Source organism: Rhipicephalus sanguineus, chromosome 11, assembly GCF_013339695.2.
Source record: "Rhipicephalus sanguineus isolate Rsan-2018 chromosome 11, BIME_Rsan_1.4, whole genome shotgun sequence".
NCBI lineage: Eukaryota > Metazoa > Arthropoda > Arachnida > Ixodida > Ixodidae > Rhipicephalus > Rhipicephalus sanguineus.
This window is the reverse complement of record NC_051186.1, coordinates 18,864,721-18,879,510: the sequence shown is the minus strand read 5'-3', so window position 1 is coordinate 18,879,510 and position 14,790 is coordinate 18,864,721. Positions and strand designations below refer to the sequence as shown.

The following is a 14,790-nucleotide window of genomic DNA, read 5'->3' as shown; positions in this document are numbered from 1 at the left end:
TGACGTATGTGTCTGGCAGTGGCACTCGCACGTCATCGTTCGTATTCCCTGGTGCATACATTGGGTTAACTTTTAGTTTCGCTGTGCTGACAAGCCGGATCTCGGAGGCCCCGTAGAAAGTAGCGCGTAGTTGGGATCTACGCCGCCACGTGCCGCAACCAATCCAGTTGCTCACAATCTTTCAATGAAATCTGCTGACGGACGCGATCGGTGGCCTAAACAGACACCAGATCTTGGCATTGCGCAGAGCCCAAACGCGCAGTGTCCTCAACCCCAGGAGACCGTTGTCATCTCATCCTGGGGGATAACGACGTCTCGCCAAGTACGTATTGCGGCCCAACTCAGGCGGGACAGGACCATAATCTATGTAGATGCAACCACCACCCACACCCCAAAGAGATTCTACAACGAGGCCCCTCACACGAAGAAAGAGAAAACCCCTCGATGTGCAGAGCAAGAAACACAACATAAGCTGGCAGAGTGGACGGCGACAGGCGCATACACCTGGGCCCCGACCTCGCATCCCTCCATGACCTAGCTAGCTCCCCATTTGACCCTTCTCTTGTTTCTTTTCACTCCTTTCAGTCAATTCAGCCGATTATTTTCATTCATTATTCTAACATATCCTAACACATCCCTCATCTTAAGTGAATTCATATGTATGTACTCGAAATAACTCTGAACTTCAACCAGAACAATAGATTTCTATTTTTAGAAGGCTATTTCTAAATTAGGAAAGCGTGAACTAAGTCCTCGACCGGAAGTGCTTGGAAGGTAAAAAAAGAGAGTCCATTTGGTGCTAGTGCCATTCATATTAGAACTACGAAAATAACTTGTGCTCGAGCTGTATCATCGCCACGCCTAACTATAGCATGCTGTACAGGTGAATCCAGAATAACTGAGCGTAATTGAAAAATGTATCATAATCGGCAAAATATGCTCGATAGTAACTCGTTCGCACATCAGAACCAAGGAATACTCTTCAAACAGTCATTCAAAATATATGTAAATTGGAGCTTTTGTCTATTACCTCGTAAAATGATATATAATACCTTTCGCCTTTCGCGACATGTCTGAAAAAAAATTGTGACTGGTCTGCAACAGCGGCTTTTTTACTGGACTTCTGCTGACGTCGAATACAGAAAACGCCGGTAATGGTGACTGCCGCGACAGAAATGGTCTTGAGATAACAATATTGATTTCGCTTGACACTATCTCGAAGTCGTAGCATACAAAAGCTGCAGCGTTTTTTTCTCTACCTTACCAGTGATTTCTACAATGATCCCGCACAACCAACTCATGTACTCGTCAGCTGACTTATAAAAAATGGTTCCTTTGTTTCAAAAGAGTCTGGACAATACCTCAGATGCGTAGGAATACAATGATTTAAGCGGGGAGAGTGGGAAACTAGGACATACAACGCGGGTACGTCCAGGATTTCAAGACAGGTCAGGTGAGCCCTTCGCAGCACAGACCGCGCACAATTACTAATTTGTAAGATAAAATGAATCAGCTACAATGGGTCATATTATTACGGCTTTCTTGCAAGAACACCTGCAAGGTCGTCATTCAACGTGGTTTAAGAAAACAACAGCTGCGGAGCTAGTTCGCGCTTAGTAAAAAAAACCTAGGCCTCGAAATGCGTTGTGTTCATACGTGAGAAGTGAGACACCTGACCATGGCGCTTCTACATAGCGCCTTTGCCTTTCTCGTTACCGTTACCTACGTCTATGGTATGTTATCCTATGTTTTACGCAAAAATAAGTGATCATGCGCCCTGTGAAGGTTGGGTTTAATCTAGAAAAAGTTTTATCTGGCTGTAGAATACCTATTCTTAATAGCAGTATCTGTAAAAAATTGTATGTGCTTTCTATTACATACGCAATTTTAATCTCTATAGCACTGTTTAGGTTGATTCTTTTAGCAATATGTTAATAATTCCTGCAGTATCAACCTGCCTGAATTATTGTCATCAGCATCATTTTTGGTTCTTTGGTTATGTCGACTCGTGGTCTTTCTGATGTCTTAAAGGGACACCTACTACTTTTAAAGCCCCATTTTTTGTTGGCGAGTAATGTATATTATAGTTGCAGATACCTTTCGTACAGAAAAAAACACCGATATTACAATATTTAGAGCTTTATAATCACGCATTGAAATCACTGCGTCGCTGTTTAGCGCATCAGCGCGTAGCGGCGCTCCCCAGAAGCATTTCTGACCGAACTGACGTCACCATGCGCTCAACAAAAAGTTGCACATAATCACTTTACTGCCGCGAAACCTTTTTGAAGTCTGCTTTTATTAGGTTCGTTGTACTTTGGGTATTACCAATAACGTATACCCACGTAAATCATAAGTAGTTTTGGAACTGCAAGGTACTAAAGACGCAGGCTGCTTTTTTAAACTGCGGCCTCCGAGCATCGGGAACTCGGAACACAAGGTTTGTCTTTGTTCAACAGCTTCTATTCTGCACGCGTGTCCTCATGAACAGCCTCGTTCTGTGCGTACTGTACACTCGTGAATGTTACTCACGAGGCCAGCGTTTCTAACCTCTGGAAATCCGCCTCTTTCACGATCCCGCAGCGTATGCTCCCTTCCCCTAGCGGAAAGAAGTGAAACATCCCTTGATCTCGGAGGCTTTTGTTATGACGATGCCAGTTGTTCCGGCCCCTACAAATTTCCCACCAAAACTTCAAAGGGCAGCACAGGAGAACGTAAAAGGCGGATTGTTTTCCTCTTCCCTATTTTTAAGGGGTGCCGCACCATGTTGTTTGTTCCCGTTGTAACGGCAAGATCAGTGTGTTAGATGGACCAGGCAAACCATGAAACGCCAACTTCCGCTACGTGGGCATCTCGAGCCCTGCGATTTCCGGCGCGTTACGTAGTGGGCGAGAGAAGTCACAACACGTGACCCGCGAAATTCGGGATGACAACTGTAAAAAAGGGATAAAATCGTGCGAAGACACACTTACCGAGCTAATAATGACGATCACTGTACTCAGTGTCGCGCCAGCAACGTTGATGTAACACTCGTCTTCTCTTTTATCTGCACAAGAGTAAGGTAGACGCTTTTTACATGACGCAACCTAACTAATTAAGGATTCATAATTACGGAAATTTGAAAACGTACACATCTCACAGGATGTTTCTGACTACGCGACCTTTAGGAGAATGAAGCGGTACTAGGCGAAACCAGCCACTTTTTTGCCCTAAATAAGCGCATAAACAGGCATGTTCAATTTGAAGGCACGGGACCGCTATCTCCTTTCCGTACTCAACCATATCTGCCCGTAATACATGACGAGAGTAATGAGAATTAACAGACAATAAGGCCAAGGAAAGTATAGGTGGTGTTATTTGTAGTAATTAGGATATAGATGTGAAGAAAGTAGAGTGGACGAAAAGATAACTTGCCCCTGGCAGAGAGCGAACCTGCGACCTTCGAATAACGCGTCCGATGCTCTACCACTGAGCTAGGGCGGCGGTCATACCCTCGTCCACTTTATGGGTTATACATGTGCAGTTAAACCTTGAAGTGTTAGTCAGCGCCGATCGCAGCCATTGCGGCGATTGTGGAACACTCTATTTTATGCCTGTTGGCGTCACGTAGCACGTGATGCCAACAGGCAGGAAAGAGTGTTCCACGAATCATGTGCCACGAATCATGTCAAGCAGGAAATTAACAGACAGACTCAATATGTTAATTCGATTCGTGTGTAGAGCGACACGTTTTCGTTCTGTAACAGATGCTTCTTGAATCCCACCGATTCCACGAAGCGCAATGGAACGCACGTGACGAGGGTGTTCAGAGCGCTATATTCACTTAGTAACGAATTACAGAAGATACCGATGACTTCTAGCTGTAGAAGTGAGGCATTCTTCTCACAGTTTTGTTCTAGTTCGTCCTTTTTGTTTCGTGTCACCTTTGCATTCTTATTGCACCAAACCGCTTCGTTCAATGTGACCTTGCGGTCATTCTATTCACGTTAATCATATTTCTTTTTTTTTCTTCAGCTGCTCCGCAAATGCCGCCAGCATATTGCCTCGAGCGACCTATTAAAGGTGGATGCCGCGAAATAAATCAATCATGGTATGTAGATCCCAGTACCAAACAATGCGTCGCGCAACGCCAGGTGCTTTGCGGTGGAGGACAAGGTGGCTTCCAAACAAGGCAGTTGTGCATGGATTGCCAAAGTGAGTGAAGGTTTCGAGCAACTCATCTATGATTGCAAAAATGACCTCCAGGATTACGCAGCTTAATGGGCCTCGTCGCGCGCAACTAGAGCATTGTCACATTCTGCGAAAGCCATTTGGGCTTTTTATACGACGCAGCAAGTACTTCAGCTACAAAGAAAAGTCTTTACTACTAGTACTGCTATGATACATTGAAAGCGTTGTTGAAGGCTACAAAACAGAGTTGAGTATTCACGTTAGCTTTCGAAAAACCACATTATTTATACAAGTAACTCTGCAAAGTGCTATTATGAAAAAAAAAACTGCAAAAAGATGACCTTTGTGCACATGCCGTCTATACACAATGCCGTTTACGCGCATTAATGCATCATGAAAGCAGTATAGACAACGTTCTGCGTTTCGCTTGTACTTTGCAAGCAGTTTTTCGTACACAGCCGATGGCTCCTTCTACAGTTGTCATAAAGTAACATTGTTTTAACAACTTGGATGACGCTCGAGCTTTGCCGTCAAGAGCAAAACGCGGTAGCGTAATCAGGCCCAATCACATCGCACTCAACAGTGCCCCAAGGAAAGGGGCGTTTGTGCGCGTAACATTGGTCTTTTCAAACTATCCTAGAATGCCTGCTGTAAGTACAGTTGCGCAGTGCCCGCTACGCCGTAATTCTTCCTTTTGCTAATTGTTGAAGTACCCACTACGCTTCCGTAAGGTTCCACGCTAACCTCCACATTTTGTAATGGGTGGGTAACTCTGAACGACCCACTCGTAGCGAAATTTGCATGGTTTGACGCCTGGCGCTGTTCTGCGCTTCTGCCACGCAATATTGCATGCGTTAAGGAGACTCCTCCCAACACATGACATTCTTATAACGTTTTTTTTTTTTTTTTTTACGAAGCAGGTTCAAGCGCTGGCGTGGCGCCGTGGTAGAACACGTACTTGCCACGCAGAAGGCCAGTGTTCAATTCTCACTCGGACCAAAGGTTTTTTTATTAGTTATCCATTTGCATCTATCTCGAATTCTCGCTAACAGACAACGCTGATTTTTCGCTCAGAACCGACGACGACGCTGCCCACACCGGAATTTCTGCGAAACAAGCTCTTTAACGCTGCAGCGTTAAAATTTATCTTAGTTTCACCAAAGTTTCGCATTACGCCTGAAGTTAGGGCATCGATTTTCCCCATTTAATTCTCGTGCACGTACGACTACTGCTAACAGATTATTATTATTATTGTGCTTATTAGTATAGGTCCTAGTTGTGGCAATGTAGTAGTAATAATAATAGTAGTATTACTAGTATTGGAACAATTACAAAGATGGCTAATCGTAAAATGTGCAGGGAGCCGGCTGGTAACTGCTACCGATCACGAAAACTGTCACATGTTTTTAGAAAGTACGCACTAGCAATAGATGTTCACGGCAGATGCAAGGAAAAGTGCGCCAAAATAGCAGGACGACCTTGCGACAGTTTTGACAAGCGAGTGAGTTGACAATGCTATCTGCAGCTTCAGTCATCCGCCGTATGTACATATTTTAAAAATATGTTTTCTAAGCTGAATCAAGGTCGACGGTGATGATTTCACGGGACCATAAAGTGAAAGACAAAGATAAAAGGGCGCCAGATCAGAAATGGCTATATATATATATATATATATATATATATATATATATTATATATATATATATATATATATATATATATATATATGTATATATATATATGTATATGTATATATATATATATATATATATATATATATATATATATATATATATATATATATATATATATATATACTTTCAGCTCTTCGCTATACCAGGGACCCACCAACCCAAGTGTTTCGTAAATTCATCCTCTCTGCTCAACCCTCACTGGTGTTCTGGTGTTCTTTCCATCATGCAAACTCATTAAGCATGTGAACCTGACTCATGAATTTACGGGGCACAGTTCCTTGCATCTTCTAGGTAGTCCTGCTCTGCTAAACACCGATTAGCAATCACGCGCATCATAACTCTAGAGGGCCTATCGCATTGCGCCTGCACTGGTGTCATTTTCTCACGAATTTATTAAAAACATGGAACTTTTCCAGACAATTCAGCGAAAAAGGGCCCAAGTGCGTGCCCTCCGAACCCCTTCCTCGGTGGTTGCCAGCCAAGAATGCACCGTTGGTTCTACGACTCTAACTACAAGAGCTGTCGGGCGTTTCAACACGGAGAATGTAGTGGAGGGCGCAACCACTTTGTAACTGAATATCAGTGTAGAGAAGTGTGCGTGCGTAAGTAGAACTTTTACTTGGTTCCTACCCAGGCCACGTACAAAAAATACCTAACTTTCCTAACTACAATGATCTTCAACACTGCATGAAACACAACAAAAGTGTGCTCATTTTACAATGCCGCAGGGGACTACTGAGGACGCGACGGGGCTACAATTCAAAAGCGATATAAGAAATTTTAATTTCGTGTGTCATGTATAAAGAACAAATGAAAATAACTGCATTCAAAGTATTGACCAAGATGCCCCGCTTATTTAACTGTTGCATTTCCGTTGTGGGCTGAGCATACCTCTTCATATGTACGCGGTTTATTTTTAACGAAATATCTTTCGTGCAATCGTTTTCGCTGGCTTTGCAGGTGACCAGCAGATGAGTTTCCTCAGAGTTTCTTGCGATTTGCTCAGTGGCGGCTGCCAGTTCTACCCAGAAAGACTGTTATGTTAACCTTGAGAGAGAGAGAGAGATAAAAGCGAAGGAAAGGCAGGGAGGTTAACCAGGTTGCACCCGGTTTGCTACCCTACACGGGGGAGGGGGAAGGGGAGAAAAAAGAATAGAGAGAGCAAGGAGGAAAGAAGGAACAAGTAATACGCGCACAGTGTTCACCGCACACACACAGACAGTCACAACCGAGAAATATTTGACATCGCTTCCTCTGCGGTTGTCTTAGAAGTAGGCGTTAAAAAAGGCTTGCAAGGACTGGCTCCAAGGAATCCAGAACTTGCAGAGCACATTGAGCTGACGGAGTTGTCATTCCGTTGAGGAGAGTGCGCATCGTGGTCATGAGAGACCTCAACACAGCGAGGACTTGTAGGTTTTTGTCGTGGCAATCATCTGTGGACGATGATGTACATTGCGGGCCATTCTGCATCGGCTGTTTATGACTGCGCAGTGGTGGCAGTGAGGGCCACGCGACATCCGCCGCCGCTTTCAAAGCCTCTGCGTCTTTTCGGCTCTCCGACTGTGATGCAGTGGGCGGTGGTGGTGGCGGCAGTGGTGATAGCTGTCGCTTCGGAGAAGTCTGACGGTCTGTCGGAGTAGGAGATCGCGTTGTCCGTCCAGATCGCGCCGCAGTAGCCTTAGACGGTCGTCGCCGTCGCGAGCGTCGTTGTCTATTTCTCACCACATCAGCGGCCTCTTTGTGCGTTGAGCCGTCCCGTACCATCTGTCTCATGACGCTCCATTCCTTTTTCACCAATGGACAGTCCCTTGATGAGGCTTCGTGTGATCCATGGCAGTTGGTACATTTCAGGACAGTTGCTCGGCAGGATTCCGCATTGTGTGGCTCTGCACAGCGGGGGCAAATCGCCACGTTCCTGCAAACTCCGCTCACATGACCCATTTTTTGACATTTACGGCACTGGAGTGGTCGTGGTGTAAATGGACGGACCACGTGACGAAAGTGTCCGACCTTCACGTGGGATGGCAATATGTCGCCTTTGAAGACAATCTTTACGCAACGCGAGTTGCCCAGACGTGAGACTAGGACTATGTTGCTATGATCACTAACTTCCTTGATGAGCATTGGAAGGTCGCCACAAGGAATGGAGATGTCGACATCGTATATGACGCCTACCACCATGTCCTTGTTAAGTGGAAGGTGAGCTCGAACCTTTATACCGTCGAAGTCTGTGACCCCGGTCAGAGCAAGCAGAGATGCCTGGTGTATAACATCGATGGCCAAGACATTCTTGCGGGGGTTGACTCGAACATCCTTGATTTCGTTTGGAGCCAGAGACTCGAGTTTCCTCGAGATGGTCTGCCGATTCAGGTGTCTCAGATTGTCCGATGGCGTAACAGGCACAAATAAGACGGTGTAGTTCGTTGAAGCCACCTTCGGCTTCACAGTAGATGCGGTTGAAGCTGATGAAGCACCCATAGATCCTCGTTTTGGTTTACGACTGTAAACAGGCGTGAATCCATCGTCGGAATCGTCACTGCTCGCCGAATACAGTTGTTCGAAAGAGCAGTGGTCGTGAGGATATAACGTGAAATATCAACGTTATACATACCGAATAGGAATGGCTGCGGTTCAGGCAAACGAAACGGCTTTTCTTGTAGCCTTCTGCAAAAGCTACGCCCGTGGGCCGTGATACAATCGGGCTCAAGGTGTCGAAAGCGAGTGTATGATAAGAAGCCGGGATTATTATTCCTCGGCTAGACATCCCGTGGCCACTGTCATATATCACCCATATTTTTTTCTTTCTTTCAGCTGGTGTGGTGAAACCACCAGACAGATGTCAGAAGCCGCTGGTTCGAGGCCAATGCCAGGAATTACATCGCTTTTGGCATTATAATTTTCAAAAGAACGATTGCTTCAAGTACAAGCCAGGTCTTTGCGGTGCTGGGAATAACATGTTCGTGACAAAACAGAGCTGTTTGAATGCGTGCCAAAGTGAGTGCATGTTTCCTATCAATTCAAAAGGAATGCCACAAAACGAGTGCTGTCAGTGTCAAACTCGAGTTTCATTACAGGAGTCATCGCGCACACATCCAAAAGAATTCACACTGTATTAAGGATTTATGACTGTTGTTCCACACGGCAACACATTTATCGTAATGTATTATTGCCGATGTATGAGAGTACAGTCTAAAATTTTGAAACACTAGCTTGGAAACGCTTACGCATGAAACTTCAATATTATCGCAAGAAGCGGCTTTCGCGAACGAATAAAAATACCCACAATATCTTCACGAACCTAAGCGCATGTTGTGTTTCTTACGGCATTATGAAGACTGACGTCAACGCAGCAGAGCCTTCCCTCTACTTCCTTAATCGTTTATTTCTGCCGCCGAGCACACTCTAAGAAAAAAAAAGAGCATGTGTGACTCCTTTCGGGGAGTGTTCAGTAGTCACGTATATGACCCTCTTTGAAGAGGCATGTCAATTCTTTTGGAGATTATACTCTCTTCATAGAGTCGTGTGACCCAGAAGAGAGTTAACTTGTCTCTTTCAAGAGAGTCATTTACGTGGCTTGTCAGGACTCCCCGAAAGAAGTCGCACATACTGTTTTTTTTTTTAGCGTGTAGTGTATTCGTTTCCGCAATCTGCACCAATATAGACAACAAAGACTGAGGCTTATCGCGTGTAACGTTCACACATTGGAATTGAAAATCCCGTGTCGTCGAAATACTGCTATAAGCGTCGGTATCGGTGCCGTTGGTTGTGAGCGAAAAATCACGACGAATGCAAAGATTTGAAATTGTGGGTTCGACCCAGAATCGAACAGAAGCATACTGCATGACAGTCAGCTGTTCTACCACAGACCCACGCAAGTACTTGCCATTGCTTCGAAAAAAGGAAGACCTATACAGGCGTTATATCGGCTGAGGTAACACGTTAGCCGACGCAGTATTGCGTGGAAGGGCCGCACCAGCCGTCACGCCATGTGAATCGCGCATCGAGAGGGTGGTTTAGAGACACACCTAATAAAAAGCACTGATGCATAATTTATCATCATTATCAGCCACAGTATCAACGAAGTGTGAAGCTAAGAAAGGTGTGCGCATTGCCTTAAGGACGAGTATTGGATACTTCGGTAATTCGCGAAATAATGAATTACGGCGTACCGTGCACTTCGGAACTGTACTTACATTAGGTATTTTAGGAGAGTTCAAAACGGTCAATGTTATGAGCACACAAATTCATTTCCTCGTGGTTTATTTGGGGTGTCCTCCCAGAAGCGCCGCATGGCAAGCGAATGAAAAGGCCATGCGAACGGGGCCCGATTATGCTTCAAAATGGTGGTTAAGCGGCCTAGTCGGTACGTACACATGGTTTTTAAAGAGCGCAAAAACAGGACACCGAGAATAGACCACACAACAAAGGCGCTGATTTCCAAAGGGTTTTATTGCGCTAACGCGTACTATACAGTCAGGGAAAAGGAAGATAGGTGATAACCATGATAAAAGGAATGACTAGCGGTTACAGGCTTTTGAGGTGTTAATCTTGCAGTTGTGTTAGTCTTGTTAACCTTGCAGACTTCTGCAAGATTAACACCTTCAAAATCCTGTAACCCCTAGTCTTTCTTTTATTGCGATAACAATGATGTGGACAGCCTCGGCTCGTTTTTGCCGTCGCCGTCGCCTTCGTGGACGTCATGGACTTTATATGTGTAAGTATATTGTCTCATGGTCGTGACGTCGACGAAGGCAGCAGTGAACACGTCCGAGATGAATATATATATATATATATATATGTGTGTGTGGTGTGTGTGTGTGCGTGTGTGTGTGTGTGTATATAAGTCCCGAAGAAAAATGCTTCCGAAGCGCGGAATCGAACCAGCAACCTCTCGCCTCCGCAGCGCGTGGCGATAACTACTACGCCACAAAGCGCACATCCTTCAGGTAGTTAACGGCGAGCGTTATATACACCCCTTTACCGCTGGCAGGACTCCGAGATGGCAGGCGATTATAAGCGTTTCTTCATTACCAGCGAGATGGCGCGAGAAGCGCAACGGGCGCGTTTAAAAGTCGTAGGCCAGCTCGCTCGCTTCTTTTAATATTTGCGCACGGAGAACATCGTCCTTCCGCTGTCTGCTCGTGTGGTAGTTGCTGCCGGGGGCGAGATGCTTCTGCAGCGTAGCAGCGCGGCCATCACGGGCCGCTTTTCTTGCTATTGCATTCATTGCTTCGCCCTCGCGGCGAAACTGTGACTTTTATTATGGTTATCACGTGTCTTCCCTTTCCCTGACTACGTATTTCGCGTTACGCAATAAAACCCTGTTGGAAGTCAGCGCCTGTGTTGTGTGGCCTATTCTCGGTGTCCTATTTCTTCGCTCTCTGAAAAACTAGGTGTCCGAATATGCTATTACGGAGCACTCTAAAGGGTGAAGCTTAGTCACCCTCCAACTTTTTATTGGTAGTTCTCCCGCACATCTTACTTGTAGTAGTGAAATAGTGTTATTTTTGTTTGGGGGCGTTCTCGGTTGGCACACATGTTACTCTAACTGCAATAGCAATTTTCCTAAGCGAGAAAGTTGGTGGTGCAAGAGCTTATATAATGTGGGATATGCCATCATGTGCTCTGTACAGCGCTGTGAGGTGCCCTGATAGTTATGTTTGAAAATTTAATGTTACTTAATACTTTTCCAGAGTCTGCTGGAAAAAAATCACCTGGATGCTTAGCTACACCACGCTCTGGCAGCTGCCTATCTAACAGGCTCGCATGGTTTTTCGATTATAAAGTCGGGCGCTGCAGGATGTTCAGGAACGGAGATTGCGGCACAGGAGCAAACTATTTCGCAAGCGAACGGAAGTGCAAGCAAGAGTGCCTTCGTAAGTATAAATGTTACTCGTGGTTCAGCCTAAACAAATGACATTCAATATTAAAGGAATCCTTCCTCAAAGGATTCCTTGAATATTGAAACACTGAATTTAAAGCACTGATTTTTGGGATTAGGTACAGCATGCACACAGCTATTTATGCTAGACGACAAGATAACCGACACAGCTGTGCGCAAGCTTCAAGGTTTAGTTAGACGTCATTTAGAAACGTTAACTTCATTGATTAAGCTTTACGATTAAGGTTTCGTGGCCATACCTCAATGGTTGGTTATTTGGTTATTAGAAGAATGGCTCAACCAACCGCGGGGGATCGGCCATGAATCGTGCGGCAATACAATTTGTGAAAAAAGCAAAACAATATCCTTATAAGATCATTCGCAGGCAAGCGAAAATGCTAGTGGCGTTAATGGTCTCGTCATTCAACGCTAACGAAAAAAAGAGTTCGGTAAAAGAACACCGGTTGTCTACCTTTCGCATTGTGGGGGCTACGACCGTCCACTGTTAACAGTGTATCTGTTTAAGCGTAGGGTTATTCCGGCATGGGACGCAAAATCTTGGGTGTGTATGCGCCACTGAAGGCTTGTATGTGCCAAGCAGCTCGTACCATAGCAAGCCAGGCATAGTATAGTATAGCAAGGAGCGGGAAAGGGAAGAGGGTGAGGAGGAATGACAGGAGGAGGGGAGAATGTAAAATATGACATAGCCTTGTATAGTATAGTTTAGCAAGGGGACGAGAAGGAGAGGTGAGAGGGAGGAGGAGTCATGTTAGGGTGACAAGGAGGCAAAGAAGGAGGTGATAGGCTACACCAAAGCACATTCATGTAGAGTATAGCATAGCAAAGTGTGGGAAAGAGTAATAAGAGTGAGGAGAAGTGATGTGATAGTTAGGAGGACAGAGGGCAATATTAAAGAGATTGATTGATTGATTGATTGATTGATTGATTGATTGATTGATTGATTGATTGATTGATTGATTGATTGATTGATTGATTGATTCATTCATTCATTCATTCATTCATTCATTGCTTTATTTGCTTCATCACAGTACAGTGTCTAACAAAGAAAAACGAGCCCTTAAAAGCCATCTTCTTTCCTTCATTCATACCAAGGGTCTCGTTCTCGCAGACATGATGCCTTCAGGTAGTATGCGTGGGATTATTGGTCAGCTGCCAGCTCGTCAAAAGATCACGTGCTACGTGACGCCAAAAAGGCAGAAAAAGAGTGTTCCACACTCGCCGCCATGGCTGCGATTGGCGCTGACTAACACTCCTAGGTTTAAATGCACATATGTACCCTATAAAGTGGACGGGGGGATGACCGCCGCCGTAGCTCAGTGGTAGAGCATCGGACGCGTTATTCGAAGGTCGCAGGTTCCGTCCCTGCCGGCGTCAAGTTATCTTTTCGTCCACTTTACTTTCTTCACATTTATATTCTAAATACAACAGATAACACCCTCTATACTTTCCTTGGCGTTATTTTCTGTTAGTTCTCATTAATGCAGTGTAACTAGTGGGCGGAGGGAAAAGCCGTAATGATGGCTTGAGGGATCCTCCGCCCCCATTGTGAACAATGGCAGCCGATAAAGGAACAAAGAAATATGAAGAAAACAATAAATACGAAGGATATTTAGAGAGAGATGAAGATTTAAATAAGCATGAAATAAATACGAAAGAAGAAGAAGATCGTGAAAAAAATTCGGCAGTTCCCACGTACCGTGGAAGTCGATGTTATGCGGAGCATGCGGCGGGAAGGTGACTGTGGCGTAATTTTTTTTACCGAGCGAAGCGTTACGAAATGATGCTAAAGATTTGTATAAATTTTATACGCACACATATATGCTGAAGAGCCGCATATGTGTTATAAACCAGTTGTATAAAGTTGGGTAACGCTGCCAACGGCAATGTACCAAGGCCAGAAGCGGTATGCTGATATGTAGTGCTTATACATATCCGTTATTGTGGAGAAAGTACGCACGTTTCACGAACCCGTGTGCATGTGTGGAGGGTTTCCTAACAGTTCTTGAACGAAGGTCATCATCACCGTGATCAGTGAGCACTAGACGCTGGTCATGACTTGTTATCGGGTCCGGTCGCGATCGCGGTGGCGAGGGGTCCATGTGTAGTGAAGTATGGGTTTTAAAAACAGCGCAAAAAATATAGACAAGGACAGAGGAAGAGACGACACCGCGCTGAACTCGCAATTTAAACTTTATTGGAAATTACCGCGCACATATATCAAGCATTCGACCCGGTCACGTGGCAAACCAAAGGCGTCTGCGCAGCATAGCAAACAAGGTACGCAACATGCCTAATCATTGTGAACATCAACACGTGGTAACAACCGAGAAAAGCTAAAAACACCACCTTCTTACTCTCCAAAAGGCATGCGAACAGTCCTAACAAACTAATAATCACTTAACCTGGCAGCGCTGAACCCAGGTACCGAAGCTCCTTTTCACAAGGGCCACAGACGGCTTACTTACACACCTTTCCCCCTCCCTTTCAATGAAAAAAGCCTCATCATTCCCTAGGCATTTGTCTCGATGCCCAAACAAACAAGTGGCTTTATCTGCCATAGGTTGGCAGCACACTCCCTACAATGAGCTGGCAAGTGCAAAACGTGCCAGCTGCCGTTAATGAGGTTAAGTGTTCCCTTAGTCTCACGTTAATGCACCGCCCGGTTTGTCCTATATAAAGCCCCCCGCATGACAATGGCAACTTATATACAACACACGATTTACACTGAACATATCTATTTTTTCTCTTCCGGACAGGAACGAGCAGGTCTTTCGTAAACCGAACTCTTTTATGCACGCGGGAGCAAATAGAGGACAACTTTGGGAGCGGACATCACTACACGTACCCCATACCTACTGGCCGCATTTTTTAAGCTATGTGAAAACTTGTGCACGTATGGTACCACAACCGGTTTCACAACCGGTATGGTACCACAAACGGCGCGGATGGCACCGACGTAGAGGATGGCTCGCGATTTACGAGCGTGTCAGCGTACCCATAAGGGGAGGAGGCAGGCAACTAAGC

The 14,790-nt window shown here is 45.1% G+C and overlaps 1 protein-coding gene across 1 annotated transcript in view; it reads left to right on the top strand.

Annotated features, from left to right (window-relative positions):
- Positions 1–1,574: 1,574 nt before the first annotated feature.
- The window catches only part of LOC119374902 (papilin-like), a 14,064-nt gene continuing 848 nt past the window's right edge, over positions 1,575–14,790 (top strand). The window contains exons 1-5 of the mRNA XM_037645105.2: positions 1,575–1,733; positions 4,015–4,194; positions 6,281–6,466; positions 8,676–8,858; positions 11,558–11,740. Of these exons, the coding sequence (XP_037501033.1) occupies positions 1,679–1,733; positions 4,015–4,194; positions 6,281–6,466; positions 8,676–8,858; positions 11,558–11,740 (787 nt within the window). The 5' untranslated portion in view covers positions 1,575–1,678. The remainder of the gene's footprint in view (positions 1,734–4,014; positions 4,195–6,280; positions 6,467–8,675; positions 8,859–11,557; positions 11,741–14,790) is intronic.